This window comes from Monodelphis domestica, chromosome 6, assembly GCF_027887165.1.
Source record: "Monodelphis domestica isolate mMonDom1 chromosome 6, mMonDom1.pri, whole genome shotgun sequence".
NCBI classification, from domain to species: domain Eukaryota; kingdom Metazoa; phylum Chordata; class Mammalia; order Didelphimorphia; family Didelphidae; genus Monodelphis; species Monodelphis domestica.
In genome coordinates, this window is record NC_077232.1 from 295125243 (window position 1) to 295152345 (window position 27103).

The 27103-nt window shown below is 43.2% G+C and overlaps 1 protein-coding gene across 2 annotated transcripts in view; it reads left to right on the forward strand.

The window, feature by feature from the left end:
- The first annotated feature begins 48 nt into the window (after positions 1–48).
- VPS37A (VPS37A subunit of ESCRT-I) overlaps positions 49–27103 on the forward strand; it is a 35993-nt gene continuing 8938 nt past the window's right edge. Inside the window, exons 1-6 of one of the 2 annotated variants that reach the window (XM_001373752.4) lie at positions 49–383; positions 5917–5991; positions 11235–11349; positions 12316–12413; positions 16626–16848; positions 17569–17639. In XM_001373752.4, the coding sequence (XP_001373789.1) occupies positions 229–383; positions 5917–5991; positions 11235–11349; positions 12316–12413; positions 16626–16848; positions 17569–17639 (737 nt within the window). In that variant the 5' untranslated portion in view covers positions 49–228. The remainder of the gene's footprint in view (positions 384–5916; positions 5992–11234; positions 11350–12315; positions 12414–16625; positions 16849–17568; positions 17640–27103) is intronic. The other variant, XM_007495621.3, reaches the window with a different exon arrangement.

Below are 27103 nucleotides of genomic sequence, written 5' to 3' on the forward strand. Positions count from 1 at the left end.
CGCTGCTGCTCACCCTACGGGCTCGCACGCACGGGGTCGGCGCAGGCGCAGGAGGAGGCGCGGCGGCGAGTGTGGGTGGGGCTCAGGCGCAGGAAGTGGCGGCGCAGGCGCAGGAGGAGGCGCAGCGACTGCGGCGGCCCCCTCCCTGAGTGAGCGAACCCCTGGGCTTGACATGCCCCGGCGGCCCCGGCAGCCGCCTGTCCGAGCTCGCGGGGCCTCGGCCCAGGCATGAGCTGGCTCTTCCCGCTGAGCAAGAGCGGCGCGTCTCCCGCGGCCGGAGGCGGAGGCGCGGGGGGCAGCGGCGGTGGCGGTGTTGGGGGACTCACCAGCCTTCAGCAGCAGAAGCAGCGGCTCATCGAGTCCCTCCGCGCCGCGCACGCCAGGTGGGCTCGGGGCACCGAGGGGGCAGGAGGGCGGGCGGGCCTGGGGCAGATGATCGGGGGGACCGGATCTAAAAGTCACGACGAGATTGGGGGACGTCGCTCCCTCGCGAGCCAGGGAAGGCTGTCTCAGTTTCTTTTTCTGTCAAATGAGGGGTTCAAGGCTGGACCTCTGGAGAACGGGGGTAGGTGGCAGTCCTTGGCCACAGGCTTGAAAACTCGGGGTTCGGCCCCATACAGGCCGGGGGAGGATCATGGATCCCGGACAGGACGCGGGCCGCGTCCAGGCTCTTTTCATCTTCCTTGGGAAAGGAGTGAAAGGGTCTGCAGCCAAAGGCAGCTGCTGGGGGAGGGGTGGCAGGTACTCCCTCCCCCTGCCAAGGAGTTGGGCAGGCTCATGTCCCCTAGTTCAAGTCGGGCCTCATACACTTAACGACCTTGTGACCCTGGGTGAGTCACTGCCTACGGTGTGCCTCAAGTTCCTCACTGTCACGGGAGCTGGAGAAAGAATTGACCAGCCCCTCCAGGATCTCTGCCAAGGAAATCCCAAATGGGGTCCCAGAAAGTCAGGCAAGATTGAACGACTCCCAGGGCCTGCCCGCCTCTGGAGGCTCCTCACATAAATGAAACACCGCTCCTTTAGCTTAGAAACAGCTCCTGGGAGAGGGAGGCTGGTGGAGCTGAAGCCCCAGGGATTGGCCATTGGGTTCCCCTTCTTGAGGTTCTTTCTGATGAGGACCAAAGGGCAAATCAGCAACGCTGGGGGGAGTCCCAGCTTTGGGCTTTCAAAAGGAGAAGCATTTCTTTCTTTTCTGTAAAGCAGAGGCAGTGAGAGAGGTGGGTTTTAATATTAGAAGGAAGGTACAATATGGCTTGATGAAATTGTGTCAACATTAAATTTGCTCTTGGTTAGCACTGAATTTAACAGCCAATAACAGTATTTTTGTAGTATTTTGGGCAAGGTTTGCAAAGCTCTTTATGTATATAATCTCCTTTGATCCTCAGCAGTCAACAGAGGATGTGTGGGTGCTTTGATTCTCCTCATCTTACAGGGAAGCAGAGAGGTTAAGTTACCTGCCCAGGGCTACACAATATAGTGTTCCAGGCAGAATTCAAACTCATTTCCTCCAGACTGTCAGATCTCATTCTCCATCTCCTTCACCTGAGATTCAGTTGTTTGTAGAGCATCTTGTATAATAGTTTGGATTCTCTGGAAAGTTTCCACATTCATGCTTTGACTGTGCACCTCTCAGGACACTTGGGCCTAAGTCTGGTCAAGAAAAACACCCTGATTTTGGCTTCAGAAGAAGACAAGTGGCTCCTTAAATCAAGCTTCCTTCTGTTCTTCTTTGCAGGGAAAAGATGACCTTTTCCACCAAGGCCAGCTCCTGTGTACCTGCTCTCTAGCCTTCTGCCTCCAACCTACTTGATAAAACCTCATCTCCTTAAGAACTTTTGTCCTGTCAGTCCTCTCTCTCCTCCCTGTGCCTCTCTATCATCAGCCCCTTCTCTGGGCCTCCTTCCTCTCTTAATCTGGCTTGGGCCCTGACTACATCTCTGCAGAATGCTCTGATCTTCTTAACTACTATGGCCCTGGGCAGAAGGATGAGCTCTCAATCTCTGGGGTTGTCTGAATGTCCCATTCTGCTCCTGCCTGTCTGACCTCTCTTGTAAACGTCTCAAGTCCAGCACTTCCCATATCATCTTTTCCCCTAAGCCCACTCCTCCCTGTAACTTTCAAGGATACCACAAGACTTGGACACTGGTGGCCTGATTGGCATGCTGGACTTCTCACTCACCCCACAAAGCCCATCAGTTGCCTTCATCTTGTTTCTCTCCACAACTGCTCTTGCATACATCCCCTTCTCCGTCAATGCACAGCTGTGATGTTATTCGAGGTTCTTACTACCTCTTGTTTGAATTGTTGCTTCTCACTTTCCTTTCTCCATTTTCCATGTAGTCCCCCAAGTGACTTTCCTGACACCCAGGTCTGACTGCATTACCCCCTTCCTCCTCAGATACTCCAGCCTCTCCCTGTCACCTTTGTGGTCAAGCACAAAATGCTCCTGCCTGCCATTGAGAGCTCTTGGTGTCTTTTTGTACTTCTTAAACATTTTGCAGACTTCTTAAACATTCCTATCCACAGTTTTTGTTGTCTTTGCCTTACTGACCTTGTCCCTCACACCAGACTTTCCATCTCCAGGTCTGGTTTCTGCATTGCCCATACCTGGAATGCTCTCTTCCTCTCAGCATGGAGGAGTCACTGGTTTCCTTCAAAATTCCCATGCGATCTACTTGCTCATCTTAGTTATGGCTTTCCTTCCAAAACTACCTTGAAATGATTGTGTGTGTGTGTGTATGCAAATGTGTGTGTATACATATTGATGGCTCCCCAATTAGAATAGAATCTTCTTGGGGCAGCTAAATGGCTCAGTAGAGAGAGACCAGGCCCTGGACATGGAAGGTCCCAGGTTCAAACTTAACCTCAGACAACCCCAAGTGTCTCACCCTTCTTGCTCCTAGGGAAGGGTTTTTTAAAAAAGAAAAAAAATTAGAAATATCTAACCCTCTCGAGGGCAGGGACTGTTCCTGTCAGTTTTATCTGGTACTTATCGGTTGTTACTGATTTCTTTTTCCTTAGTTGGCCCAAAAGACAAATTAATAGCTTTAGCAATGTTTTCAGCAATAGCTGCCTCATTGAAATGTGTAGACTCTCAGAATATGTCTCATGCCTTTTGACATATTTCTTTTTTTTTATTATTTAATTATATTTTATTTGATCATTTCCAAGCATTATTCATTAAAGATATAGATCATTTTCTTTTCCTCTCCCCCTCCCCCCATATGACATATTTCTTTTAAGAAGGAACTTTTAAAAGTCTCTTATGTTATATCAGCTATGACACCCTTATCAGTCATCATTGTTCTCTGAGCTGTCGCCATGTGCTCAGTAAGCTCAGTAAATAGACCCAGAGCTAAATACCAGAAATACACAGTAAAGGGAAAAGAGCCCCTACAATCTGTTGGGGAAGCATGAATGTAACATGAAAATAATTAGGAACATGTGTGATCTAGAGAGGGGACCAACAAAGGCCTTCTGCACAAGGGACATTTTGCACTTGATTCTTTTTTTTTAAACCCTTACCTTCCATATTAGAATCAATATTATGTATTGGTTCCAAGGCAGAAGAGTGGTAAGGGCTAGGTAGGCAATGGCGGTCAAGTGACTTGCCCAGGGTCACACAAGTAGGAAGTGTCTGAAGCCAGATTTGAATCTAGGACCTCCAGTCTCTAGGCCTGGCTTTCAATTCACTGAGCTACCTAGCTGCCGTGGAGACTGATGGATGTGAGAAGGGAGACCATGCTAGGAATGAGGGGCTAGAGTACAAAGGCATGGAGGAGGAGACACAGAATAAAAAGTGTGTGGAACAGTGTGTTTGTATTGTGGAGTATGTGGAAGAGAAGAACAGGAGGGGGCCTCTTGCCCCCTCCCCCCCAAGTTTTTACATTTTATCCTCGAGGCAATAGGGAGCCACTGGAGTTTATTGAGGGATGGAGTGACATGATTAGACCTACAATGGATAAAATAGTTTTGACAGCTGAGAGGTTGGTGAGGAGAGGGATCTAAGAGGGAGGGGAGCCACCTTTCATTAAGCACTGATTGTGTGCCAAATGTTAGGAGTGCAAATACAAGAAAACACTCTGGAACCTACTCAGAATGTCCTTGGACTCTCCCAGGGGAGACAAAGCAGAGGCAGGTGCTGAACTAGGATTGTGTCTATAAGTTGAAAAGAAGAAGTTTTACACGGGGATATTGTCAAAATGGAAATGATGCCTTGGTTTGGGCAGTGAACCTCCTGGTCCTAGTGCCTGGGCTTCTGGGAGCACCTTGTAAGGTGAGGAGAATGGGGGAGGTTCAGAAGTTAGTTGTTGAAAGGGTATTGATGCTCAAAGGAACATCTAGGGTAGGCTGAGCTTTTACAGAGGGAAAAGAAAAGAGAAACTAGGACAGAGCATTAGTAGGGACACTCATGGTCAATGAGTGTCTAAGAATTTTTTTCATGTAACTCCCCACCCCTAAACACCAAGGAAATGGGTAAAAATATTCCTGCCCTCAAAGTTCTACTCTTAATGTATAAACAGGAAAACCAGTAAAAGAAAACCAGTAACTGCCACTTGGATCCTTTCCATTCAGATTTACATTATCTAGTATTTGCCCACGGTGACTGCTCCAAGCCTCTTCTCTCTTCAAGGTTTCCATCCCAGACCTCTCAGAGGTCCCAGATCTCTCAGAGGAGGTCCTTGACCCAGACTCAATTGAGAAAATTGATGCCATTTGCCATTGAGCTTTCTTCTGTCTTGATGACAGCTTGACCTTCCCTGTGCTCTTCTCTGACTGGCTGCCTAGACAATCATCTGCTCGAATCCTCTAGTCCTTCAGGCTCTCCTACCTGATATTCACCTGCTTGATGCTCACCCAAGATTTGGGAGTTTCAGAGTATGCAGAGGGACAATAGGCAGGATCCCTTGAACTAAAAATCTGTGAAGGAACCATCAGAGGGTTGGGATACAACCAAGACTTGGGTCTTAGGCTGAAGAAGACAGTGAGGAAGGAAAAGGGCAATGGTCAGAGAGGACCAGTATGGATGCCCAGAGAACACACCAACCAGATGAGATGGTTAGATGACAAAAAAGATGGAAACGAGCTGGTGGTGAATGGATATGTGGCATGCTGTTCTGAACATAGACAGGTGATCTAGAATGTGAAAGTGGATGGAGAGGGAGACCAAGCAGGAATGGCCACAAGGATTTGTGTTTAGCTGTGGTGAGAAGAGGAGGCTAAAAGATGAAAGGAATGAGATGGTGGTAACTGATGAAAGACAGAAGCCAAATGTGTTCAGTGCTTACCTTGTCAGGAAGTACAGGACATGCAGATATATGTCTGCTTACTTTCCATGCCCTCACACGAGGAACACAAGGTACTTTTGTTGAGTCTTGAAGGAAAATGGGGATTTTGGAGATTGGCAGATTGTTCATGTTGACACATTTGACTCTTGCACCACTGTTAAAAACCTTTAGGAAACATGAGCAATGGGAGAGGGCCTGCAGGGTAGAGAAGAACATATAGAAGACCCTTCTTTCAAACCCTAGGCCAGTGAGCTTGATTCAAATTCCTGGGGAAATTCTAGAGCATATTAAGTCAAACAAGTTAGTGACTAAGAAGAAGGTATCATGTCCCCAAAGATCTGCTGGGCTTCATCAAGAGGAGACTCTACCCTGAAGTACCAATTGCCTCTTTTGACAGACAAGATTAGGAAATGGTTAAAGGAAAGGTATAACTTGGATAACTGGACTGGGTTGTTCTTTCCTAGACTGTTATCAAAGTTGTGGACAGTCAGTTTTTCATTTGATTCTTATAACCAGTCTTGAAGCTAGTTGATAATAGAATGATTTCAGAGCCAAGTAGCTTGGCCAAACCTCATGGATTTTGCTTCTTTCCAGCATTAATGATGTTTTTCTGGCTTTTCTTCAACAGTATAGCTGAGATCCAGAAGGATGTGGAGTACAGATTACCCTTCACAGTAAACAACCTCACAATTAACATTAATATGTAAGTAATCCATTAGAGTTCCTACTTGATTTTCCTTTCCTCTTAAGTGGTGATTTCTGCTAACATTGAGTATTGGGGGTGGGGGGTGGGGGGTGGATGTTGCTGACATTTATAGGTCCAATGTTTTAGATGAGTTTGTTTGAAACACAAAAAGACTTGTGGGGTAGGTGCTACAGGAATTGCCCCCAATTTACAGATGAGGAAATGTAGTCCAAAGATTGTTACTTGTCCTTGGTCATATAGCTGGTAAGAGATTTCAACTCCTTGAGAAGTCTCCAATAGGTGCTTTCCCTTTCTCTCCTCACTCTCTTCTCAGGCCCTTACAATCTGCTTTCATTCCATTGAAACTGCTTTCTCAAAAGCAACCAATGATCTCTTAGTTGCCAAATCCATTGGTCTTGTCTTTCTGCAATCTTTGATGCTGTGGATCACCCTCTCCTCCTTGATGCTCTCTTCTCTTTTGTCCTTTTAGGACACTCCTGGTTCTCCCCTACCTCTCTGACCACTCCTTTTCTGTCTCCTTTGCTGGATCTTCTTCCAGGATATGCCTGCTTACTGTGGATTTCTCAGGGCTCTGTTGTGGGCCCTCTTCTCTAGACTGCTTCACTTGGGTATCTCATTGACTCTCATGTCTCCAACTGCCTTTCAGACAGCTGACTGAATGTCCAGTAGCTGTCTTAAGCTCAGCACATCCAACATATTATTCTCTTTCCCCCTAAGACCCGACCCCCTCCACTCCCTTTTACCTTCCCTGTTATTGTTCAAAACAGCTCCCCACTCCCAGACTTTTAGGCTCTCAACTCAGGAGTCAGCCTGAATCCCCCCCCACCCCCCTTAGATCTAAACCATTGCCAAGGCCCATCAAGCTCACCTGGATACTCCCTTTTCTCTTCTGACATTCTTCCTCCCCACCCCCAAAAGCAGGTCCTTATCACTCCTATTGAAGTAGCTGCTGGGAAGGTGTTTTCTCCTCTCCAATCCATCCTCTGTTCAGCCACCAAAGTGATTTTCATAAAACATAGATCCAAAGACATCACTCTTTACTCAGTAAACTCAGTGGCTCCCTTTCACCTCCATGATCAAATATAAAATGCCTTGTTCACTAAGCCCCTCCTCCCTTTCCAATCTCTTTACCCTTTTCTCCCTGACACATTCTTTGATCCAGTGACACTGGCCTCCTGCCTCTTACACCAACAAGATCCTCATTCTTTCAGATCCAGGTACACATGGGCTGACTCCTATGCTCTCCCCCCTCATCTCTGCCTCTTGGTTTCCTTCAAGTCCCAGCTAAAATCCAGCCTTCTTCAAGAAGTCTTCCCCAGTTCCTTCTGATTCTAGAGCCTTCCCCCTCCTAATTATTTCCTGTTTTCCCCATCTCTAGTTTGTTTGTGCATATTTGTTTGCATGTTGTCTTCCCCATTAGATTGTGAGCTCCTTGAGCACTGTCTTTGTCCACTTTCTGTATCCCTAGTTTTTAACATAGTGCCTGGCACGTAGTAGATATGTAATAAATGCTTATTGATTGACAGATTTGAACTTTGGTCTTCCTAACTTTAGGAAGCAGCCTTTGGTCCTGTCTACCATGCTATCTCCCATGTACTTAGACTTACCTTGTTTTAAAATTGAATGTAAAAAACTTATTAAATGCTTACCGTCAAGTCCCAGCTAAAAGCCCAGTTTCTGGCACCAGATCCTAACATTTGGTAACTTCGGGACCACTGTTAGCTCCCTAGGACCTTGTGATTAATCCTGGTGAAAGAATTTCCCCTAAGATGATGAAATCACAAATGAGCCTCAGAATGTAGCTGCCAAGAGGCCCGGCTCCTGCCCTCAGGAGCTTTGTGATTTTGCAAAAGAATCAGATGTCCACAGATCATGGATCTAAAAATTAGTATGCACTCCTTATATACAAGAAAGATCAGACAAGAAATAAACAATTGCAGAAAAGGAGTCAGGGAAGACTTGGGATTTGAAGAGACAGCATCAGTATTCTGAGATGTCAGAGAGTTCTGTAGACATTAAGGCCAAACTTGTCAGGTGCATGCTGGGAGGAAGAAAGGCCACAGCTAAGAACTGAGGAATGTCTCAGTTTGCCTGGCACTGTACGTGGAGGCTTAGGTTGGGCCCTGACAGAGGCCCTTCAGAGAGCAAAAAATATTGGTGTTTTTGTTTTGTTTTGTTTTTTTATCATGTAGGAGGTAGGGAGCCCCTGGAGGTCTTTGATCAGAGGTATGTATCTGGAAGATGACTTTAGCCTCTGTAGGAAGGATGAATAGAAAAGGTGGAGAGGGAAGAGGAGCAGAGTGGTTGGTTTGAATGAGAGCCTCCTCCAGGTGGTGGCATTGTGAGCAGAAAGGCTGATAGAGACTTTAGAGAAAGAATCAACAGGGCCTGGCATCCGGTTCCTATTTCCTCTTCTCTTTCTGTTAGTCCATCAACAACAACTATAGGCCCAAGGGTTACTTTTTAATGGAGACAGCCTAGACATAGTCAATTATACACAGAATGTTGGTGAACCTATGGCACCTGTGCTGGAGGGGGCTGCTCCCTTCCCCCTCTCCACCACACCTGAGCACATTTCTCCCATCACCTGCCCTTCTGTCCAGCAGCCCAGTGGGAACACTTCCTCTCTCCCCTGTCTGGGGTAAGGGCGAGGCTTACTTGTGGTATTAGGGTTGTAGCTTGGGCACTCAGGCTCTAAAAGGTTCTCCATCATTGGTATAGATGGAAATAGAACACCTACAAACACATACTGTATGGTTGAAACACAAGGCACAATGGGAGCAAGGGCATAAGCAGTGGGGGAGGAACAGGAAATGTCTTGTGGAATTTGGAACTAGGAATTTGGCTGAGTAGAGAAGTTAGCTGGTCAGATTTGGGCTTAAGGAAAGCATTTCGGAGGACAGATTTGGACAGGGAGGGACCAAGGAGGAGGCTATTGCCATGATGCTGGTGAGAACTGCCCTGGGCTTAAACTAGAGGGGTCTCTGTGCAAGGGGAAAAAAGGGTCTGTTGCAAGAGATATTGTAAAGGTGGAAGCTCCAGGATTTGGCAACTGATTAAATCTGGGGAGAAGGAAGTGGGAGAAGTCTAAGATAATGCCTAGGTTAGAACTCTGGAGGTTGAAGCCTAGTGGTATCCTCAGTTACGAGAAAGGGTGGGGTAGGTTGGAGAATTTAAGGCCCATTGGATTGATGATGTTTCCAGGACATCCAGTTTGAAAGGTTCAGTAGGTATGTGGGGATGCAAGACTGAAGCTTAGGGGAGAGAGTGGGGCTGGATATGTGTGGAAGTCCTCTGCATAGGGGTGCTGGTCAAACCTAAGGGAGCTAAGAGCCTTAGGGAAGACCCCCAAGTAGAGGGGGTGATTGGAAGATGAGCCAGCAGAGGAGGAGAGTGTGATCAGCAGTGTCAGAAGGAGTAGAAGCATGAGGCCTGATAGCTCCAGAAAGGGTAGAGATGAAGTGATGTCATGATGTGCACATCCTTAACAGGGCAGAGGCCAACAGACAGGCAAGTGTTGGGAAAGAAGAGGAAAAGTTCAGTTTTCACTGTATTCAGTTTGAGGGGTTGGCAAGTCAACCATGTAGGAATGGCCAGTAGAAAGCTGGAAGCATGGGGCCTTTAGCTGAGCAATAATTCCCCCATTAACCACGTCCCAAAATCAACCATGTCTCCAGCTGGCCTCTGTGCCCATCATTTCTCCATTAGGCAATGGGCATCCTGCTTCATCCTGAGATCTCTGGAATTGTGGCTGCTTGTTGTGTTGGAAAGCTGGCCTTTTCCAAGAAAGCCATCGGAAGGATGGAGGGAATGCAGATCGTAATCAATGGGATTCTGGATGTGTGTCCTGGAATGGAAAGCCAGATGTCCTGGGTCCAGCCCTCTCATTTTATGGCTGGTGAGGCTGTCTCGCTTTTGTGCCCTCACCTTGAGACTAGAGGAGGGCAAAGTGGGGCATGCCCTCCCCCATCCCCCCATCAGAGCTGGTTGCCTTGAGAGATACATGGGACTTCAATTTTTACTTCTTGCTGTCTGGGAAATCCTTCTAGTAAGCTTCAAAAAGACTATTAGGAGTCGTTTGACCTCAGTGGATGCATGGTGGTTGGGCCTGTACCTTGCCGGTATTTCCTATGTGTTTAGGGCACAAAGAGGTAGGTGAGCCCATCTCCTTGGACTTCACGATTCCCTTCATTTACCTGCAGTCATAGATGACCAAGAGGAAGGCTGGCTTAAAGCAAGGGCTTTTAGCCTTCACTGAGTAAAGGAGCCCAGGGGCCCTGTTTCAGAATCATGTTTGTAAATGCCTACAATAAGCACATAGGGTTTCCAAGGAAACAGCAATTCAATTGAAATAGTTACCAGTTTTTTTTCTTTAAACTCTTTCTGTCTTAGTAACAACTCAAAAGACAGAAGGACAAAGGGTTGGGCAGCAAATAAGGTTAAGTGACTTGCCCAAGGTCACATAGCTAGGAAGTATTTGAAATCAGATGTGAACCCAGGATCTCCCAACTCCAGGCCTGGTGCTATATCCACTGGGCTACCTAGCTACCCCTCAGTTATCAAATTAAATTAAAAAAAAAAAGTTCCCAAACTCTTGGCCAAGGCTGTTAGTCCTACAGTTGACTGAGTTGACATTCACTGCTGAATCAGATGGGATTGACAATTTTACCCATATTTGAAGACAAAACCACAGACCTCTTAAACTATTTATTGGTAGGTTTAATAGCCATACAAAACAGGGAGCAAAACATTACCCCAAACAAAGAAAGGAGTCAAAGCCTGCCCTGCATTCTCCTCCACTTTTGTGCCTACAAAGTGCCATTCTTTAGCTTGGACTTTCGATTTAGGTCTTTCAAGTAATCCAATTAATGAGGGTCAGTTTGGCCAAAACTTAACCTTTCCCACATATTTTTGTTTTTTTGGTACATTGAAATATATTAGTAAAACCCTTTGGCAAATAGCAGAAGTGCTTGTGTGCTGCTGTTCCCAGAGCAATGCCTGGCAATGGAAAGTGCTGTCAATGAGCTGTATGACCTTGAGCAAGTCACTAACCTGGAAGCTTTGGTTTCCTCATCAGGGAAAGGAGAGTGGAACTAGTGGGCTCTGACTGCTCCCTTAAACCTTACTTTCTTCCAGCTGTGGCAGGCCAAGCTGTATTGTCATTGATTAGCTCTAGGAGCTGTGTGTGTGTGTTGAATGTAGGACTTACCATGTCTTTTTCTTCTGTTCCACCCCCCTAGCTTGCTTCCTCCTCAGTTTCCTCAGGAAAAACCAGTGATCAGTGTTTACCCTCCAGTACGACATCATTTAATGGACAAACATGGAGTGTACGTTACCTGTCCATTAGTAAACAATGTAGGTATACGGGATTGGTTAATCCAAATGAATAGGGAAGTCCTGTTAAATAGTGATAAATCTGAAATGTGTTTAAAATGTGGCATTTATGAAATTGGGGCTTTGGAAGGCTTTGGTTGGGTCTTAGTTCTACTGTGATGCTCAAACATTTGTATAAGTTTCATTTCCATTTTGCTGTCTTCCTTTCACCAGTACCATGGTGGCAGGTGATTCTTTCTTCTGCACCTCTGGGTCCGAGAGACCCTTTTTTTCTTGGAAGGATTGGAATCAGGTGGTCCCCTACCATAATTTTAATATACCTTCCTGCACAGCTAACTTAAGGAACTGTGCCTAGGGTACATCTCCCTTATCATTGAATCTACCTTTGAGTTACTAGAAATAGTTGATTAGCTCTTTGATTGGTTTTTGTGGGATGGTCTAGGACCTGCCCAGCTCTTAATGACTTATCTGAGTTCCCAGCAACTGGCTGACAAACCCACTTTAAACTGCAGCAATCTGTGAGTTGTGGTCAGCAATCATGACTGCTTTTGACCCTGCATCTTGTATTTCTGTCCAAACGAGTCAGAGGACAAACATGTTGCCCTCTCTGGTGTCTCATTGTCTGTGGATAGAGTCAGGGTCACCTGTGTTCTTCTGGGCCACAAAAGTACAAGAGTGGGCTGGGTCTACCAACCTGGATGTATGAGTGGTCATAGAGGCCGACTGTCCAAGGATTAGCCTGGCAAGGCTTATAAGGGGGAAAGGGGTTATGTTCTTGACTGACCACCACAGCTCTAGAAGACTACTAGAGAGTTGTGTCCTTTGCCAATGAGGGAAATCCCCACCCTAAGGAGATGAGGTTCTTAAAGGATAATCTGAACTCTGAGGGAACTTCACTATTTTGGTGACTGAACTTGGGTAAGCCCTGCATGATCTTTCAAAGATATTGTCTAAATCCCCTAAAATATTATGACACTTATCTTTCAGTTTACAATGCACTCAGACCTTGGAAAGATTGTTCAGAGTCTCTTGGATGAGTTTTGGAAGAATCCTCCAGTTTTGGCTCCAAGTTCAGCATTTTCATAGTAAGTATTAAAAAAAGGTCTATTATTATCTCTAACAAGTTTGGGTTTTGGCAGGTTTTCCGCTGCATTTGGAAATGTATTTATCCTATCCCAATAGTCCTCATCTTTTAAATAATTTTCATGGTAATTAAGTCTCCTGCTGGAGGAGAATCATTGCTTTTCCTCTTTCAACCAATTTTTCGATTAAAGCAAAACTCCAGATGCAATTTGGTGATGGGCGCAGGGTTTTCTTGGTGTTGTTGAGGCTGTTTGACTTTAATAAGAAAGCTATTTTTTAAAAGTTTTTTTTTAATTTAACTTTTTAATTTCAATAAAAATTTCCACATAGGCTTTCCAAAATTATATGATCCAAATTGTCTCCCTCCATTCTTCTTTTCCCCTTTCCTGGAGCTGGCAAGCAATTCAATTTTGTATTATGCAAAACATTTCCATATTATTTGTTTTTTTAAGTGAATAATTTTTTAAAACCAAAACATTTGTCCAAATAAATACTTGAAAAATCATATGTTTTCATCTGCATTCCTACTCTTTCTCTCTCCTAGTTCTTTCTTTCTCTGGAGGTGGATAGCATTCTTTATTGTAAGTCCCTCAGAATTGTCCTGGATCTTTGTATTCTGTTAGAGAAGCATCACTCTTTAAAAAAACAGGTGTGAACCCATTTTTTTCTATATCATTTCATCCAGAGACCTTCCCTCCCATATGCACCTACCCCAGTAAGGAAGAAAATCATGGAAAACCTCTCTTCCTGAAACTTTTGGTCTTGAAGCATTCAGATTAAGTAGATATTTTCAATGCAGGCAAAAATACATTGGGCACTTCAGGTCTGGCCATTGCTTAGCAAAGTTTATTAAGCCGTTACTATGTGCCAGCTGTTGGTACTAAGCACTGGGGATACAAACAGAAGCAGAAAGAAAGATTATCCTGCTGATATTAGAATCAATACTGTGTATTGGCTCCAAGGCAGAAGAGTGGTAAGGGCTAGGCAATGGGGGTTAAGGAACTTGCCCAGGGTCACACAGCTAGGAAGTGTCTGAGGCTAAATTTGAACCCAGGACCTCCCATCTCTGGGCCTGGCTCAATCCACTGAGCCACCCAACTGCCCCGGATGCCCTTCTTAATCAGAGATTCTGGGAGGAACCGTCCAGTCAAAAAATGAGGTTGCAGGAACAGAGGTTTTTCTGTTTCAAGAATTCCAGGGCTGGAGGGCAGAGTGCCCAAGGGTTAGTCCAGCCCTGAACCTGCTAGGGAATAAGCAGCAAATGAGGGTCAGGGTCCTTGGATTATATTTTCTACCTTGAGGGTGGGATTCCAGGTCCATGCTGAATCCCAGGGTAAAGGAGTTAGAAGAGACAGTTTCCTTTAGGGGGATTTCTCCCTGCCAAGGGCCCAGAGGAACTGTGCAACACCTGGAGCAAGTCAGGATGGTTGCCTTTGGAAACATGTTCTCCTAGATCCAAGCAGAGGAACAGTACTGTTCCCCAATATTAATTAAATGACGTACTTGGGAACTTGGTCACTGCTGAAGTCACTGAGACTTGTGGCTGACCTCCAGTGGTGTCAAACTAGATGCAAGAATGGAAATGGGGGGGGGGGGGACTGTGAGGGGGACTGGCTAAGCAGCAGAGAGGTTGTTGGTGTCCTAGGAAGAAGACCACCTGGGCCCCACTGATTTGCTATTATCATAATCTTTAGATTCCGTTTGGCTGATTTCCAGTTAGTGACCATGATTCCTTTTCAGTCATTTAATCAGCAAACCTTTAAGTGATTTTTATGACTTGAGCATGGTGCTTAGCACTGGGATTGCAAATAAAAAATATTTCCGCCCTTATGACATTTATTTCTGTTGGAGATGATAGGATGAAAGGTGTATATTAAAGTTTTCCTGTGTATCAGGAATAATATCCAATAAACTCATAATCTAGGTGAAATGGGCGAATATTTACAAAAACATAAATTGGCCAGATTAACCTTATCTTAGAAAAAGAAATTGAACAATGCAAATGAACTCATAAGAAGACCAGATAGATTTACAAACATTCTATCAGACATTTAAAGAGCAATTAACTCCAGGCCTGGATCACTGTGTTGCTGAGTGTAGCTAAATCTTTTACAGTTGCTCATTGTACACTATTGCTATTGCTGTGTACAGTGTTCTCCCAGTTATGCTTTTTTCACTCTGCATCAGTTCCTGTAAATCTTTCTGCTTTTTCTGAAATCATCCTGCTTATTTCTTTTTTCTTTTCTTTCCTTTTTTTTAAAACCCTTACTTTCCATCTTGGAATCAATACTGTGTATTGGTTCCAAGGCAGAAGAGTGGTAAGGACTAGGGAATGAGGGTTAAGTGACTTGCCCAGGGTCACACAGCTAGGAAGTGGCTGAGGCCAGATTTGAACCTAGGACCTCCCATCTCTAGGTCTGGCTCTCAATCCACTGAGCTACCCAGCTGCCCCCCTCCCCACCCCTTTATTTTTCTTGCCTTTTTCTCCCTCTTTGGAACATGACTGATAGTGCAAATATGTTTTGCATGACTTTGTATAGTGGATATTATATTTCCTCTCAGCAGGTGGGAGGAAGAGAATGTGGAATTGAAAATAAAAATAAATCTTTAAAGAATATCAAGAAATCTGTTTCTCTATATCATACTTTCTCTCCTAGGAGAGATTCTTAACCTGGAATCTATAAATATTGATGCCAAAAATATATTTATCTTTATCTCAGGGTAATTGATTCTTTGTTTTATTTGTTTAAAAAGATTATGAGAAAGGAGTTCATAGGTTTTACCAGTCTCCCAAGTGGGAAATGTAACCTGGAAAAAAAATGTAGAACCCTGCTCAAGGAGAAAAAGAGATGACATCTCTGGAATCAATGACTGCCTTTGCAAGCTCTTAGAATAGACAATGTCAGAGTGGCATTGCCAGCTAGAGGGACAGGTAGTAGTAGTAGTAATAATTAGCATTTTTACAGTGTTCCTATGTGCCAGGCACTGTGCTAAGCATCTCACAAAATTTTTTGTATTGTTTCTAATGTGTTTTTTTCCCAATTCAATTTTTCACTTTTGTTTTCTAACATTGTGCATTCCGTATTCTACCTCTCCCTCCTTTCCCCCATAACTGAGACTAGTAAGCCAAAAGAAGAAAGAAAGTGAATGTTCTGCTTCAGTCTATGTTCAGATTCCACCAATTATGTCTCTGGAAATGGATAGCATTTTTCATCATAAATCCTTTGGGATTGTCTTGAATCCTCATATTGCTGATAATAGCTAATTCACAGTTGCTCTTCATATAATATTGTTACAATGTATATTTTTCTGGTTCTCCTTACTTCCTTCTGAGTCAGTTCATATAGGTCTTTCCAGGTTTTTCTGAATTGCTCATCATTTCTTTTAGCACAGTGATATTCTCTCACAATCATATATCATAACTTGTTTGACCATTTCCCAGTTGATGGGCATCCCCATAGTTTCCAATTCCACCATAAAAAAAAAAAACTGCTATAAATATTTTTGTTCAAGTAGGTCCTTTCCCCTTACAACTTAAAAATACTATCTTATTAGATCCTTATAACATCTTTGGAAGTTGGTGTTATTATGATCCACACTTTACAGATGATGAAACTGAGGCTTTAAAGCTAGTATCTGAGATTGGATTTGAAGTCGGATCTTCCTGACTCCAGGTCTGGTACTTTTAACTACTGGACCACCTGGCCAGCTTTCATCAGTGAGGGAGTGATGAAAGAAGACTGGTCCTCAGGCCATTTCTCTTCTCTGTGAATTAGGATGTTAGAATGATGCAGTCTGTTTGTTCAAGGTCTTTTGTTGGATAGGGAAATAACATCCACAATAAGGCAGAGGGAAGTTGCTAGTAGAACCTCAGAGTTGGCTCCCTGCCTTGATCACAAAGTAATATTCATCTTCAGAGAATCATATTTTTTAGTGTGCAATTAGTCCACTTTGTGCCTATTTAGAACATCGAGTTATCAAGAGATTGAGTTGTTTCATTTTTCTGGCCTAAAAGCTACATATTGTATATTATCATCTGTGGCTGTCTCTCTTGGATGGTTTTGCTACTTTATCCTTAGCTAGAATGTCTCTTGAGAATCTACCATCTTATTTGATGTCATTTTGATGGAGTCCAGAAATAAGAATTTTAAGGAATGGCCGGATCAATTTATCTCTAAATTCTAACCTCATTCTTGGTCTTGGTTTCCCTCCAGCCTGTACAGTAGCCCAGCAGGAATGCCTCCTTATGCTGCTCAGGGTTTTCCATTTCTTCCCTCATATCCTCCACAAGAAGCAAACAGATCTATGGCTTCTGTTCCAGTTGCTGACACTGTTTCTTCAGCCTCAAGTTATTCCACACCCAAACCTGCTGCTCCTTCCTTTGGTTTCCTCTCCAATCTGCCATTGCCTGTTCCCACCACAGATGCTCCAATGCTGGTAGGTATCTCTGACTACCATGTTTCTCCAGTATCCTGACTTGTCCATTGAAGATACGTAGAATTCCCGTTGGTTTGGAAGTTCTCCCCCAACCATATAGTGACTGGGATTTTTAAAAATCACTGATTGTTGTGAGGTTTCTGAAAGTAGAGATAGGAAAAGCCAGAATGAAAAACAAACAAACAAACAAAGCTGGGCCCAGGAGAAGAAGTCTTACATTCACTTATGTGCCCCTTGAGTGAAGCTGCAGCATGCTAGGCTCTACTGCTCCAGAATCTGTGGCCAAGGGCCGATATAAAGTGAGATCCACCATTCCACAAAAGAAGCTATGTCTGAGAAGGCTTGGAACTTTTGACCATTGGACTTAAGGTTCATCAATCCTAAAGCACTGGGTCAGCACCAGTTGTTAAATCTTTTAGCAGGTGCCAAAAAAGCCCCTCAGGTTTCAGTGTCAGCCTTTCTAAGCCAGATTGTCTTTGGTGGTGGTAGGAGTCTCTCGGAAGCCGAGGATGACGATTGTCTTTGTGCGTGAAAAGATTTAAGTGGGAAAGTCGATGCACAGAGACAGTCCCACTCTCTCGGCGTTGGAAGCCTGGGTCCAGGGGCACGAAAAGTCGTTACACCTGGAGACTTCCTCAGCTGCATTGAGCTCACAGTAAAGCCCTGTAAAGCCCTTAGCAGTCCAGATTGTCTTTAATGGCACTGTAACCTCTTTTTTAGACAGGCCAAGATGGGTGTGGTTATAAAATGCCCGAGATCCCTGATGCATTTCCAGAACTCTCTGAACTCAGGTAAACGCTTCAGACTTCTCATTAGTCATTCTATTATGCATTAATACAAAGCAGGTCTGTCTTGAGTGAGGCAGGAGAAATGGTCTTCACTGTCTGTGTCCTATAACTTAGCAGAGTCAGGGCTTTTTCTGTGTCAGGCACTGGTGCTAAGGTCTGAGGCAAAAGCAGTCTCTGCCCTCCCAGAGCTTCCAGTCTAATGGGGGAGACAGTCACAGAAAGAAGGCCCTCACCCTGAGAGGGACGGGGAAAGTCAGGCCTCCCACAGAATGTGGCATTGAAACAGACTTTTGACAGAAGCCAGGGGTCAGTCCAATAATTGGCCTTTTATAAAATCAGTGTTTCCTTTTAGTAGGCATTATTAGTGCCCATTGCTGACTGTATTCTGGTCTGTATACCTTCTGTAGTTACCCAACTTTACAACATACAGTCATTAAATACCTACTGCATGCTAGCTCCTGGGCTACAGTGTAGATACAAAATGAAGAAAAAAACTATGTGGAGGGGGAATCCGGAAAGGCATCCTGTAAGAATTGGCACTGGGCCTAAAACTAGGGAGTCCATTGTGTGTCTTGGGCGAAGAGTAGGAGTGCTGGAAGGGGAGTCATATATGATTCCACAGGTGCAGTGACCTAGCAGGCTTTCAGTGCCAAACATAGGGGCTCTAGCTAAATCAGAGATTTATCGGAAGGGGAATGAGCTCTGGTGGGGCCTGGGGATGATGATGAAGATGATGGGGAGAGGGAAGAGACTTGAGGCAGGGAGAGCAGTTAGAATTAGGCCACGGCAGGAATCCAGGTGGAGTGATGAGAGCTGTGTATTAGAGAAGTTAAGGATGACTTTGAGGTTGTATTCAAAAGACAAGACAATCTCTGCTTTCAAGGAGCTTCCATCTTAATAGGAGAAGACAACAGAAACAGTAATGATGGCCGGGAGGGTTATGGTCAGGGATGCTGAGTGTAGCTATGGGAATAAAATTAAAATTATCCATATTTTTCAATATTTTGCCATGTTTACATGATTCATTTCCTTTCCCCCCTCCCCCATTCGACAAGCAATTCCACTGGGTTGTACAAATGTTATCGCTCGATACCTATTTCCATATTATTCATTTTTGCTATAGAATGATCTTTTAAAGCCCAAACCTCAATTCATATATCCATATAAACAAGCGATAAGTCCTATGTTTTTCTTTTGCATTTCTGCTCCCATAGTTCTTTCTCTCAATGTGGATAGTGTTCTTTCCCATAAGTCCATCTCCTGAATTATTGTCCTGGATTATTAATGCATTGCTACTAATAGTAAAGTAAACTTCTACAATGTTTCACTTTCTGTGTACAATGTTCTCCTGGTTTTGCTTATTTCACTCTGCATCAGTTCATGGAGGTTCTTCCAGTTCATATAGAAATCTTCCAAATCATCATCCCTTATGGCATAAGAGTATTCCAGAGCTATGGGGAATTGAGATTGGATTTCAGTTTCCAGAAAAGAAAAGGGAAATGCACTGTGATGATAGGAGAGCACACCTAAGATGGCAGTCTGGGAATAGTCGTCTGGGCAGAGATGACTCAGCTTTCAGCAGAGAGAGAATGTAAAGGGAAAAGTAAAGAAGGTCTAGGGCAGAGCCTCAGAATAGACCCATGGGTTAGGAACAAAACCTGGGTGATGACCCAGGGAGAGACACTAAGGAGGAGGAGTAGTCGGGCAAATAGCAGAACCCAGAGAAGATAGGAGAGGTGTCGATCTGAAGCCTGAGGACTTTTTATTGGTAATGTAGACAATAAATGGAATCCATTGAAAATATTCTGATCTGAATAAAAGGTCGCAGTCATTCATGGAATACCCTTGGGCTTGATAATGTTGAGTGGTGGGCATATAAAGACACATGAAGTAGTTCCTTTGGGAAGCCCCTGCATCGTGCCAGGCCCTGGGGGATGCCTCCAGCGTATCCCATTCTATCAAGGGACATAGATAGTTTGTGTCTACCAGAGGATGAGGCGGAACCCATAAAAGCCCCTTGGAAAGAGAAGCACTAGCCAGCTGTTAGCAGGATACAATCCAATAGACATTTATTAAAGGCCTTTGATAGCACTGTGCTAAGCCCATGGGGAAACAATTAATAAAAAGAAAAACAGCTTTTGCCTTCAAGAGCTTACAATCTAATGGGGAGACGATATATGAAAGGAGGCAGGAAGTGAGGATGTGGAGGGGGCCACAAAGCAATACCCTAGGTACCCAGAACAAGGGCATCTAGTTTGATGGAGTGGAAACCACTTAGGGTAGCTGATGCAGAGTGGAATGCACTAAATTCAGGGTATTCCCTGTGTAAAGGAAGGCTTTGGGAGGAGTTTGGTATTCCACCCTCCAGTTGAGGGGAGAGGAGGCTGAGGGTGATAATGTTATTAGTCCAAGTATGAATTGGCATAAGATCAGGAAAGGCTTTTTATAAGAGTCTTAAAGTAAGAGAAGTTTATACTTTTTCCTTTTTCACATTCTCTTCTTGCCTTCACATCCTCTCTCTGATCCATCGAAAAAGCAAGAAATATTGATACCTGTTATACATGTATGGGCATGCAAAAACGGTTTCCTTATTAACTGTGTCTCTTCACCCCTCAAAAAAGACCAAAAAAAGGGGGGAGGGGTGAATACACTCCAGTCTGCCTCTCTCTCTGGAGATGGATAGCATTTTTCATCCTGAGTCCTTTGGAGTCAGAATGGGGATCATAATATCGATCAAAATGATTAAGTTTTTTCCAAGTTGATCATCTTACAATATTGCTATTACTGTGTATAATGTTCTCCTGTTTTTGCTCACTTTACTTTGTGTCAGTTCATCTAAGTCTTTCTAGTTTCTTTGGAATCATTTGACTTCTGTTTTGTTAGAGCACAATTGTCTTCCTTCACAATCATATACCACAACTTGTTCAGCCATTCCCCAATTAATAGACATTCCCTTAGTTTCAAATTCTTTGCCACCACAAAAGAGTATTTTTGTACATGAGTTCTTTTCCTCTATCTTGGATCTCTGGGTTACTAACCTCATAGTGGTACTGCTGGATTAAAGGGTCTGCACAGTTTTATGACCCTTTGGGCATGATTCCGGCTGTTCTCTAGAATAGTTGAATCAGTTCATAACAGCATCAACAGCGCATTAGTGTCCCTAGTTTCTCTCATCCTCTTCAGCATTCATCGTGGCATTTCCAATTTTTTGTCTACTTTTCCAGTCTGGTGGGTGTGAAGCAGTACCTCAGAGTGGTTTTAATTTGTATTTTCTCCAATTACTAATGATTTCAAACATTTTTTCACAAAATTGTAGATAACTTTAATGACTTCATTTGAAAACTGCCTTTTCATATCCTCTGACCATTGATCAGTTAGGGAACAGCTAAGCATGTCAAGGATCCTAATAGGTGGGAGGTAAAAGGGAAGAACCTTACAGGCCTGGAGGACAAAAAGGAATGGAGGTGGAGGGACCTGTATGTAACAAGACCACCAGTTTGCTTGGACCATGGAGTATGGAAAGGAATGATGTAGGAGGTCCTCAGAAAGCTTCTTTTCTCTTGGGGGGCAACCATCATGTGGACACAAAGTACTAATGAGTAGGTAATCATTTTTGCTTTGGGAAGTGGTGCAGGGCCATGTAAGAAGTGGTTCTCTTCTGACAGCCTTGAAGGGATTTGGGAGGTCTCAGGAGGAGGGAGATAAAGGGAGGAGCATTCTGGCCTGGAGAATGGCTTGTTTAAAGTTACAGGTGATAGCTATATTGCAGGGACCTCAGTGGCCATCTAGTGGAATCCCCTCAATTTACAGATGAAGAAGCTGAGGCCTAGAAAAGTAAAGTGATCTGGTTTTTTGCTTTTCTAATTTGTTTGAGATGTGATTTTTTTTTGTCTGTTATATCTTCATTTGGTCTGTGGTATAAGAGGTTAATCTAGATTTGATTTCTGTCCACTCATACTAAGTCAGCATGCATTTATTAAGTGCCTGCTCTGTGCTGAATGCTAGGGATCCAAAGAAAGGCAGAATATGGCCCTGCTCCACTGATGGAATAGGGGAAGACAGGGAGCTTATCCTCTATGGGACAAGCTGGGGATTAGCCCAGAGATAAAGCAAGGCTCTTGCAGAAGCCACTGTTTTCCCTAAGACTTAAAGGAAACTGAGAGGAGATGGACAGAAGGAGGGAGACAATCAGAATTGGGATGGATGGATCATCTGATATGAGGAGCAGCAAAGTCCCTGTCACTAGATCATAGAGTTCATGGAGATGTATGAGAACTGGGAAGGAAGGGCTTTAACTGCCATGCAAAGGGTTCTCTGCCTGATCCTAGAGTTAAGTGGAAACTGCTGAAGTTTATTGACTAAGGGGTGATTTAAGCAGCTGAGGAGAGGATAGCCTGGAATGGGGAGGAGCTCTGAGGTAAGGTGATGGCAATGCCCTCCCAGGAGGGGGAATGAGAGCAGGCTGCTTTCTATTTTTCCAAGTGGTTTTGACCTTCCTTTCCCCAGTGTTAGGGTCTTTGGGTTTCCTCAGACACTATACTGTTCTGTTTGTTTGCTTCCCTTGAGCATATTTTTAACCAGTGCCATTTAACTTGGTATGGCCCTTTTCCAGGTCACTTCTTTTTACTATTTATCTTAAGTTTCTAGATAGTTCCTCTAGATAAGTTTTATCACTGTTTTCTCTCCTTCCTTATTTTTTTCCCCATTTTAAAAAAATTGTCATGCACAACACATTTCCATATTGGTCATGGTTGTAAGAGCAAAGGCATACCTAATCAAAACCCCAAAATAAAACCAAAGATATGCTGATGAGAAAGACAACTCCAACAGATCTTTCTCTGGTGGTGGAGAGCATTTCCCACCAGGCTTTCAGGATTGTCCTGGATCATTGCATTGCTGAGAGGAGCATGTTTTCACAGATAATCATTGTCCAGTATTGCTGCTTTTTGGGTACAGTAAACTCCCAGTTGTGCTTATATTGCTCTGTATCAATTCCTACAGATTTTTCCAGCTTTTTTTGAAATCATCTTGCTTATCATTTCTATTAGCACAATAGTATTCCATTACCAGCACCTACTACTGTAAGGGGTAAAAACAAAAGGGTTGGCCTAAATTTATCAGAGTGTGGTCTCTAGGAATTAATTCATTCCAAATTATTTTTTAGCAATTTATTTATAAAATATAGAAAGAGTGAGAATAGAAAAATAAGAAAGAGAGCAGAGTAAGAAATCTAGCTTAATGAGCTAGACTATTTGCTCAAGCCCTGGCTTTACTCTGGCAGGGAACCAGAAGCCCAGCCGGAGGGCCTACGGGTCAATTAAAGAAGGGTTTTAGCCACAAGATCAGGGCCCCCTCTGGAGGCTTGTACCTCTCAGAACAAACCAAGGAAGGGAGTCAGCTTTTTTCACTCACCCATGTGGTAGTCTTAATAAAAAGCAGTCCTCAGCTATAGCTCCTCCAAGGTGAAAGTCCCAGCTTGAACTCAGAACTCCCGAAGCATGAAGAACTGAACTCACAGGAAGTTGTAACTACTTTTAAAGATGCTTCTTTGCATCACTTCCTGTACCTTCCTCTACTTTTATGTGGACCAATTATAGTTTTGCTTAGGACTGCCCAGGGGGCAGTCAGTGGGTTCTGATTAATCACCCACTTTCACATACATGGGTCACAGACTTCCCTGTAAAGATTAAAATTTAGGGGAGAGGGGGAGACTGAGGCAGGTAGAAATTAGTTTCTCTCTGCAAGGAATATATATTTTTTTAGAGGTTTATTAAAGGTTAAAGATTAAGAATATACAAGTAAGAAACATGTGCCTAGGCCAGAGGCCTAGACAAAATAACCTCACATCATGGAAGAGACGCCTCTGCTCCAAACAGAAGTCCAAAAAAAAGCCGAGCCCTTCAAAAGCCTTTGCTTAAATATCTTCTCGATCTCGGCCCAGGTGAGATTACAAGGCATTCTGGGGAAGTGGAGCAAAGGCTCATGGGGATTGTAGTCCTGTATTCGAGTCTATTTTTTACATCCCCCCGTGTGATCATTTGTGGAAAAATTAATTTTTCCCCAAAAGGATCATAAAAACATAATAAACTTAAAAGATTACAATAGTGTGAGGATAAGAGAAAAAAGAATAAAACCAATAATTTCTGAACACATTGACAAAAAGCCATTAGGGGGCAGTCCCCTTTGGCATAAAAGTATACATACAAATAAATGTTCAATCAACCACACCCAAAGTTCAATTTTGTGCAACTTGTGGTCTGGAGGCTTCTTCATGGTGGCTTCTCCAACAGTTCAGTTCTGGATTCAGAGAGGTAGCATCTTCTTCACCTAAAATTCTTCTCAAAAGGAATTTAAACTTTGCAATTTAAATAATGATATTTTTTACATTCCCCCGTGTTGTGGGTGATTGAAAGATTCAGAATCAGTTAGGGATGCATGGCTGAGGTATGAGGTATATGAATCAATTGGCAAGAGATATTAAAAAGACACCAGAAAATCCAAAAGAAAAGAAAAATTTCTGGATGAAAATATAGACTATCAAAGTCTTATGTGTAAAAATTCCAAGTAGAAGAAAAATAAATCTATAACAGGTCCTTGAATCAGGGCCCAATTAAAATGATCTAAGCAATGATGCATTTATCCAGTCAGTAGCCAGGACTATAGAAAATTACCACACTATGAGAGGCAGAAAAAGGGACCAGATTATAGAAGCCAAGTAGGAGCCAAGGTTCCGGGAGCCAAGTTTGAGGTACTTGGTAGAATGTGGAACAAGGAAGACCTGCTTTTAACGCATGTTAAACAGCCGCAACCTTGAACCCCAAACACGTTCAAGCCCTCTTTGTCTAGGCTCAAAGTGAAATCAATTTCACCAGGATTGGTTGGTCTCTTTGACCTTATGCTCTATTGGCACTATGCAGTGGCTCTTTTGTGTATATCTTGTCCTGGAATCAGACAGAATCTTTAAGCAAAGTCCCATAATTTATTTAAATAATTAGTGGCATCATTTTTATAGTCACAAGCTTTTTTTTGGGCATGCATTAGCAAATGTATCTTAAACTTGTAGCACTGAAAATCAAAGGGTTAAAGAAGATCTTAATACTGGTGACATGTGCTTCAAATATAAAAAGGAGAGAAAAAAATAATTAAAAAACTGAAAAAGTATATTGCACATGTAAGAAAAATATAATAATAAAAGAGCTTTAAAAAATTCAAAAATATAGCTTATAACCATTGACACTCTGTGTCAGTTAAGAAAATATAAAATACAAGGCTTTCTCACAAAAAATGAGATCCATTTCCTCTTTGTATCTGGCCATGATCACTGTGAGTAGAAGGCAAATGAATTGAACAAGGTTAACAATTTTTTTTCATCTTTAAAAATACAGTAGTAGATATCAAAATCCCCAAAATTCTCAATAGCCCAATTAATTACAATAGCAAACAAACACACTTTCATATTTCACATAAGTTGCTGTATGACATTTTTAAAACCTATGAATTGATGGACATTTGTCACAATTTTTACAAACATAGCAATCCTTCAACCTTGGTATTTAAACATATTTTTTAAACAAAGTAAAACTCATCTTGGGTTTAGAACATAATCAAGAAATCTATATATCATTCTGGTAGAAGTAAAATAGTGAGCTAAAGAGCATAAATAAAGGTGCTCCTTTTGGAGGCTCTTTAAGGGTACAAATGCCCTGAAATTAACTGCCCAACTTCCATTCACATGTGGGAAGGTTGGGGTTTATAAAATACATTTCACTTCAGCTAATGGGCCTTACCTCGTGGTAGGGGCAGGCAAAAATAACCAGATTGTTAAAAAAAATTCCAAAAATCATATTTAAAAACCCTTAAAATCAAATCATTTGAGGTATTTAGCACATTAAAATTCCAAAGGTTGTTAATACAATTATAACCAGTTCTGGAGTCCATCTATCCTCAGCAAAGTAGAAAAAAGCTGTTTTTTCATATATGGGCTTATTCACAATATTTGTTCAACACAGTTATAGGGGAAAAACAACAGAATTTCAAAACTCAGTACATTCAAAATAAATTCAATCAACCTTCAGTTCACAGAATAATATTCAATCCAGTAATATATGAACTTAAAATCACAAAGTTAAACCTTAAACAAAACAATGCAATAGAATACAGAGATGTTTATAAACCATTGGAGTCTGAAATGCCTTAGAATGTAGCCTTTAGTCTCTTCAAAGTTCCTTGGGTTGTTTTTTCTTGTTTGTTTGTTTTTAATTATCCATTTAAATGTCTATTGTCCGAAGGTAGAGTAGTAAAGGCTAGGCTATGGGGTTCAAGGGATCCGTCCAGGGCCCCATAGCTGGGAAGCATCGGAGGCCAGATTTTAACTAGAGACCTCCCAGCTCTGGGCCTGGCTTCCAGTTCGCTGGGCCACCCATTTTCCTCCCCAAAGTTAAAGTTGAATCTTTGGGCTGAGTCTGCTCCCAGACAGGCAGGTAAAATCAATGAAACTGCCAGAAGAGTCAAAAATCCTTTTAAACAGCCCATTGTTTTTAGGTTTCTGTTTGAAAAGTCTGTTTCTTCTCTCTAGTCTTTTCTCTCTTTCCCCTCTCTGATCCCGCAGTGGCCAATACCCCCAGCCACGTGGTGGCTTAGCCTAAGGGAAAATTACGGTCTCCTTTCCCTCTGGTCTCTCCCCTCCGCCCACGTGGCCAATACTGTTACCAGCTGGTCGCAATGAGTCCTCAGGGGATCTGCTCCAAGGATCTGGGTGATGAGCCGGCTGGGTCGGGCTCCTGGGTCTGGGGCACAGAAATAGGCAGGCAGCGGCTGGTGAGAGGCCAGGAGCAGGAGCGGCTGCGGGGGTGGGCAAGGCCGGGACCAGGTACCAGGTGAGGATGATCAGGGCTGCAGGCTGCAGGCAGGAAGCGGCGGGGCCGCTTTCTAGGTACTAGCTATTAAAATTGAATTTAAGATCAGAAAAGAAATCAGAAGACTGAAAGTTCTTTTTCCCATTAGGTCGCCATAACTGTAAAGATTAAAATTTAGGGGAGAGGGGGAGACTGAGGCAGGTAGAAATTAGTTTCTCTCTGCAAGGAATATATATTTTTTTAGAGGTTTATTAAAGGTTAAAGATTAAGAATATACAAGTAAGAAACATGTGCCTAGGCCAGAGGCCTAGACAAAATAACCTCACATCATGGAAGAGACGCCTCTGCTCCAAACAGAAGTCCAAAAAAAAGCCGAGCCCTTCAAAAGCCTTTGCTTAAATATCTTCTCGATCTCGGCCCAGGTGAGATTACAAGGCATTCTGGGGAAGTGGAGCAAAGGCTCATGGGGATTGTAGTCCTGTATTCGAGTCTATTTTTTACATCCCCCACTTAAGGATAAAGTGGGGTATATACATTTCTGGTGATTAAATCTAAAAACGGGCAGGGGAGAGTTAATCCCATCTTCACACCACAATTTGTTCAGTCATTCCC